Raw genomic sequence first — 6,934 nt, 5'->3', positions numbered from 1 at the left:
TTATCGTACTTTTAATAAATCTTAAACTTGATCCCTAATTATCGTTAACTTTTAAAAATTAATCTTTTCAGATAATACATATCGATTTCTATTTAATTATACTCATTACACTATTTTTTTAAAAATATATTCATATTTGATCATATTATGAGTTAATCAAATCGAGTTCTTCTTCGTACAAGTTGTATTGTATTATGCTTTAAAATACGGTAAGATCTTAACGTAAGATAATTTATGTCGTTAAAGGTGAACTCGAGCTAATATCTTTCAAGTTAATTTTAATCTTAAAGCTAAATTTCTTTAATCGCGTTTAGTGCGTGACTTTAATCCAAATTAAAATTTGTGATGAATAAGAGTTAAATTTGTGGTGGGTTGTTAAAGAGAAACTTCAAGGAAGCACCCATATAATATAAAGTTGGGGATGAGAGGGTTACGTGTCATGCTCGGCCTCTTCAACAATTCTCTTTTTGGCTTTTGGGTTAATTACTAAATTAGTATCGTTGTTATAGTGTGATGTGTTTTAGATTTTACGATTCAGATCTATTTGAATAAAAGACTTCGTCTTTCTTTATCTCAATAACCTAAATTCTACGTTAAATTGATAGCAAAACATATTGATTCCGTTAAACTTTTTCAAAGCATTTTTTTCCTATTTATGTAAGAGTAAGTCAGCTCAAATTTAAATGAGGGGAAATAAATATTCCCAATTAATTAAAATTTTAAAATTTTGAAAATTTATGGTTGGGTATGAACTAACAGATTTTTTTTTTTTGTTTGGGCTAGTTTTTTTTTATTATTAATTTTTTTATTTTTCATTTTAGCTTTCTTGAGTATGTTGAGGCTAGATCCATTGTTTAGGATGATGCATTTATGTGACTTGTTTATTTTGTGTATCATTTATTATTTAGCTAAGTTCAATTTTATAATTTTATTTTGAGACTTAATTTTATATAAATTTGATGAGAATTAAATTATGCGCCAGAATATAAATCCAAATCAATGGTGTTTCATTATTATTATTTGTAGCACTAGAATTGTATTAAAATAGTTTATACTTGGAAGAAAGCATAATAATGTCCTAAACTTTTAGAAATTAACTTATAGTGTCTATGCTTCTTAGGTTTCTTGCATACACGTTTCGGGTATCTTAACTTCGTGTTTAAAAATGGTGTGGCGATGTGATTTCATTTCAAGAACGCCATAAAAAGAGACTTGTTCTGAATCCCATTTCAAAATTAACTATACATGTGACAAATGCTGAACTAAAGTTCCGGATCATGCTAGAACACTTTTTTCCTCGGAATCTATTTTTTAGAACAAAATTTTTGAAGAACTTATAGCTGTGGAAAGGAATCAAGCACCACGGTTTGGGCAAACATTGGCGAAGTGTGATGGATCGCCACAAACAAAACATCTTCTATCAGATATTGGCTCACCAGTTGCTGACACAAATGTTGCTGCAATCTGACCCTGACCCTGACCCTGGCCCTGGCCCTGGCCCTGGCCCCGACCTCGACCACGTCCTGTGTTTCGACCAGGGTTTGTATTAGATGCTGCCGAGCCCGAGCTCCTGATATTTGACCGTGCAGCACTATTTCCTCCATTGACACTGTCTACGCTGTCTTCCCATCTGCAAAAGGATGCATTATTTACATTTATGTTAACAAGAGAAAGGTATTTAAGCAACAGTTTGAATTGATTTACTGTGAAACCTTCTCCTTGTGGAACAAAACTACGGTAGTGTGAAGGCAAATCATGGTAGATTATCATTATTGTCAAATGCTTGAGTTTTCATGTCAATGTCACGAAGAAAAAGGACTAAGAGATCAAAACAAACTTAAAGGAAGCTGCATACGCGAAGAAATTGCACTCCTGAGATTGACATTTGTAGAACTTTCTTCCCCTATTATTGGTAGTATTAGCAGTCCGTAAGACGCACGGTGTGCCACAGTTACTGCATGAAAATGAAGATTCTCCTGCCAACAAAATATTAAACAAGATGGAAGAAAGGATTAAAAAAAACTCAACAGCAGTAAAAAAAAATCTAAAAGCATACAAAGATGATCCACAATTTCAGAAGTTTAAAATCTTCGTTGATTACTAACATTTGTTAGATTCCCCTTCGTAAAAATAACAATGATTACAATAGAAAAAAGTGTCTTTTCAAAAAAAGTAAATAAGTTCCTTCACGATATGCAAACGACCCAAGGAAAAAATTAAGCATTTGACAGTGCTTTTGGCACACATCCATACTAGAAAATAAATATAAAAGCTACTCAAAATATTTGAAATGTATCAACTGTCCATTTACAATGATAGACAACAGAAAATCATGCTTACCAGTTTGTCGACGACGAGCACTTCTGGAGCCTACAACCTGGGAAGGGCAATCATTTGAGGAATGGTCTAATTGTTGGCAGAAAACGCATACACTATGCGCAGTGTTACCCCGCTGCACACTGGATGATGAAGTCCCTCGACCTCTAGCTGGAAAACATAATTTGAATGTGCAAAAAGTAAATGGGAGGAAAAGTAAACGGAAGTGTTCCTTTGATGCTGAAATCATATATATTTGCAAGAGGATTTTTTTTTTTTAATTTCTTGGGTCATGTGGATTATTTTCCCTTCTAAATCATGCTTTTATGGAACAGGTAATGAGACCATTGATCGATACTTAATTCTTAAAGGAGGAGACTGTCTCAAGTTCCAAATTCANAAAAAAAAAAAAAAAAAAAAAAAAAAAAAAAAAAAAAAAAAAAATCCAATTTATAAATATACATCTTAATCAGATGGTGCAGTGAACACCATTCAACATTCAATAACCCACTGTTGCTCCCCAGAAACTTGGTAAGGTAAAAACAGGTATGGGGAGGGATGGTAAATTTGTTTTAGCTTAATGGAACGTAGAAGAGACTTTGATCAACGAAACAGATTTCAGTGAACAGCATACGAGTTCATACTGTTTCTTGGTCGTCAACTCCAAACAATGGAAACAAAAGCAAAACAAACCTGCACAGGTCAAATGTTTTGAAGAAATAATTGCACAAAAGTACATGCCTGATATGCGGGATCCGGTACCACAGATTTCGGTCAATTGCCTAAGAATATCATCGCAACCACCTATACAACCTAATCATACAATCGAAGAACCAAGAATTTAATATATAGATCAAGGGAAAATTTGGAAAAACAATACATAAGAATAGTACTATAAACGGTAACGCAAGAGTTCATTCCACTTAAGGGAAAGAGAAGACTAATGAGCCAAATAAGGCCTATTTAGCTTTCNAAAAAAAAAAAAAAAAAAAAAAAAAAAAAAAAAAAAAAAAAAAAAGGACTGACGTAGTGATTAATTAACATAACCGCAGTGCTAATTCTTCTCCTAGTATAGGTAAAATGCACCAGAGTAGATTTTTTATTTAAATTAGCCACCACTGTTCTTTTTTCTTTATTGTTTCTACCTTGTTCTTATTCTGTTACCTTACTTAATTAGTGCCTGAAATATTTTTATCGTTTTCAGGTTGTTCCTTTTATTTACAGCTTGTATACTTTGTCAGGCTGATTGTACTTATATTTGTAGGTCCGCAAACCTTCGTGGATGTTTATGAAAATATATGGAGTAGGTTCCCACTTTCACTTTTCCTCAAATATCAAAATATGTTTATAATTTTATCCAAATGGAAAGGAGATAATAATAACAAATTTGATGTGGTGAGGTAAAAAGCTCAAACATCAAAATTTACTCCGTATTCTACTGTCTTGTTGTGTGCAAACTGCAATTACTACATTTTAGCGAGTTAGCTAAATGCAGTAAGTGATTAGAACATGAAGGGTTGTGGCATCATTATTTGCTTGCTCATTAGGCCCTTGTTCATTTTTTTCTTTATGGTTAATCTGTGTAGACTAGTGTAATTGAGATACTTTGTGTACACGAGTATAATTGCTTCCTGTTCTTTCCAGGCCCCTTCGTAATCAATGAAATCTATTCTAATTAGGGTTGTATTCTTCTATTTATCAAGAGAAACTATATATTTTCTTTCATTCTCTGGTCGTTAACAAGAGTTATAATTTTTTGCTGCATTAATATTACAACAAAGTGAAATACAAAAGCTGTATAGCAGAACATAAAGAAACTAAATATGTCCTAGTCGTCACAACTCCATGTTAAATAGATTGTTTGATTCTCCAGATTAGAAATAAAGCATGAACAAGAATGAAAAATCTTAGATTCTGCAATCTTAATATGTAAAGCAGAAAAATTATACACATATTTTTCATCATTTTCACGGGAGAATGCAAGCACTCTTAACGCATGTATGAATAGCTGCGCAACTCCAATGCAGTATCAAATTATGTCAAAAAAAAAGAAGACAGCAGATGCTTAACAAAACCTCAAATGACATCCCATGATTAAAATAGTAGTACGTACCCAAGTGGTTAGGATTGTAGTTTGGAGGTATTTCCAGCTGGCGAAACTTAAATTGGATCAAGTAAACAGGACCTATTTGAAGAATTTTCAGAAAATAAAAGAGATTCATTATTTCCTAACTCTGTAGAGAACAATCATAGAAACTATACTGTACGTTGACCACATTATAAGAAAATGGAAAAGCACATTAACGAACCCGATGACAACTTTAGTTAATAACTTCAGATAGGAAATGGAAATTAGACATGAAAATGAAATGACAAGAACATGAAACATATCATTTTATAAGACAGCCTGGCAAAGACAATTAACATAACAGCATCCGTAATATGTTAAAATAACACTCATTTTTTGGTTCTATATATTTGGGAAAATATACACTTGTACCCCTAAACTTTGAGGATTGTATCAATTAAACTCCAAGCTAATAATTATATCAATTTAAACCATGAGCTTTTTATAAGTAAACTCATTTCGACTTGTGAAAGTGTAGAGTTTAAATTCCGACAATTATTAGTTTGGAGTTTTAATTGATAAACTCCAAAGTTTAGGGGGAGAAATTGATATTTGCCCTATTTATTTTTTATGTTGAAAAACTGGAATCCAACTTGCCGCATGTGCTATGTGGTTACACGTAATTTCGTAATTCATTTTCCACTAGGGCCCCCAATCCAACAATAAGTACAAACATGTAATGATGTTTACACTAAGGTTATTTCTGATCCTTTTGGGAAAAATACAGAAGTGAATTCGAAGCTAGGAAAAGATAGAAACCTGGAGTGCATGAGTTGCAACGATTAGAGGTTACTGCAGCTTCTGCAATGGATCCTGGGAGCCAGACAACATTTCTACACTGGAAATTGGTAGATAATATACGTTAAATAATTATCTAACACATAAATCGGGGTAGTGGTAGTTGCTGACACAATAATCAATATGTTTTCTCATTAAAAAAGATTTGGTAGTTATAACGGATCGGAATGATTTAATTAGTAGAAGTGTTAACTAGAACAAGCTAGAAAGTTAAAAATGACATGTCATGTGTCACAATCGCACTCTTGCAGCAGCGGGACAACGATTGTGTGACACTTATTCTAACCCAGTGAACAAGTCAGCCGTGTGAAATTCGTACTTCGCGGACAATATCGGGGTATGCTCGAGCCTCGGGTCACGTTTGAGAAAAATGTTTTAGAAAACATGAGTGAGGAAATACATTGAAATTTTTTTTAAAGAAAACAATGTTATAAGCTAAAAGCGAGTAACAATAACGGCTTTGATAGCATATAACCCGGGTAGGAAAAACTAACAACTAGTCACATCCCCTATAGTACATTTTGGTCCTTTTAACTTGACGGGTGCATACATGTGACCTTCCTAAAGATTAGTGACCTTGAGATATGAGATTAAAGCCTAGGAATCTATCTCTCTTCCTTGGTTTTTCAAAGTATTTGGCTGTCCTGTGTGGTTTTCTTCTTGCTGCTTGGTGTTTTCTGTTGGTTATCTTCATTGGTTTGCTGATTTCATGGTCGAGTTTGCTTCCATTTCAGCCTTGTTTTCAGTTTGTTTATCCCTCCATGGCATTTTTCCCCTCACAGTGTTTTCAGCTTTGTGGTAGCTTTCTTATTTTTTGGATTGTAGATGCTTTAGGAGCGGTTGGTTTGCTATTTTTGCCTGATTGTCTTTGGCTGCTTGGGAGTATTTCTTTTGTTGGTCCTTTTTGTTCGGTTTCTTAAGTTTTTCAAGCGTTTTTTTGGTTGTTTGGCTTTTTGTTGGGGGCTAGTCTTGTTGTTGGTTTAATTATTTGTTCTATTTGAGGTTTTTAATTGTTCATTTTTTCCAAGCTGTTGTTTTGGCCCATTTTCGTTTTTGGTTGGCTGTTGATTTTTCTTTTCTCCTTTGGAAGGTAGTTTCCTGGAATTTTTTGTATCTTTTCATCTATTGATGAAAAGTTGTTTCTTGGCTTAAGGGACTTCTCGAACGGTAAGATATCGTTTTCTAGACTAAAAATCTAACTAGTGCATGTATTTGTGAGTGTTAAAAGAGCGAAATGAGGGAGGACAAAATAACAATCAAATTCCTAGTTCTTCATGGAAAATTAATACGCCAACATGCTATTTATAACAAGCGGCACCCATCATGGTATATGATCACATCGCACCTGGGGAAAGCCCAAACATCCAACCATGTAATTTCCATCCTGCAGGTTGTCAAAGTAAACAATTCAAGATGGTTACCATGAATAATATAAATGAAAAGAATAAAAACTAAAATATCAAGAAAATGTTAGTTTCAACTATAAGGACATGTAGAATTTTAAAAGAACGATCAACTTGAGAATTACCAAAAAAAATGAAAGAATACAAGAGCGCCAACACAAGCAAGAGAACCAAAACTGAAAAATGAACCTACAAAAATAACATCCCAAAAGGAGTCAAACTAGCCTACCGGCCTAGTTTTAAATTCATGTAGATTTTCTGATTTTTATTTTTTTACACTCCCCCCCCC

General features: G+C 33.5%; 1 protein-coding gene across 2 annotated transcripts in view; it reads right to left on the bottom strand.

The window, feature by feature from the left end:
• Positions 1–1,158: 1,158 nt before the first annotated feature.
• LOC111789782 (DNA topoisomerase 3-alpha) overlaps positions 1,159–6,934 on the bottom strand; it is a 16,109-nt gene continuing 10,333 nt past the window's right edge. For both annotated transcript variants that reach the window (XM_023670470.1, XM_023670471.1), the window contains exons 18-24: positions 6,588–6,626; positions 5,204–5,282; positions 4,430–4,501; positions 3,058–3,129; positions 2,341–2,487; positions 1,856–1,976; positions 1,159–1,630 (exon numbers count right to left, since the gene is read on the bottom strand). In XM_023670470.1, coding sequence (XP_023526238.1) covers positions 1,354–1,630; positions 1,856–1,976; positions 2,341–2,487; positions 3,058–3,129; positions 4,430–4,501; positions 5,204–5,282; positions 6,588–6,626 — 807 coding nt within the window. In that variant the 3' untranslated portion in view covers positions 1,159–1,353. The remainder of the gene's footprint in view (positions 1,631–1,855; positions 1,977–2,340; positions 2,488–3,057; positions 3,130–4,429; positions 4,502–5,203; positions 5,283–6,587; positions 6,627–6,934) is intronic.

Source organism: Cucurbita pepo, chromosome LG03 (genome assembly GCF_002806865.2).
Source record: "Cucurbita pepo subsp. pepo cultivar mu-cu-16 chromosome LG03, ASM280686v2, whole genome shotgun sequence".
Taxonomy (NCBI): domain Eukaryota; kingdom Viridiplantae; phylum Streptophyta; class Magnoliopsida; order Cucurbitales; family Cucurbitaceae; genus Cucurbita; species Cucurbita pepo.
This window is presented reverse-complemented; position numbering and strand designations above follow the sequence as displayed.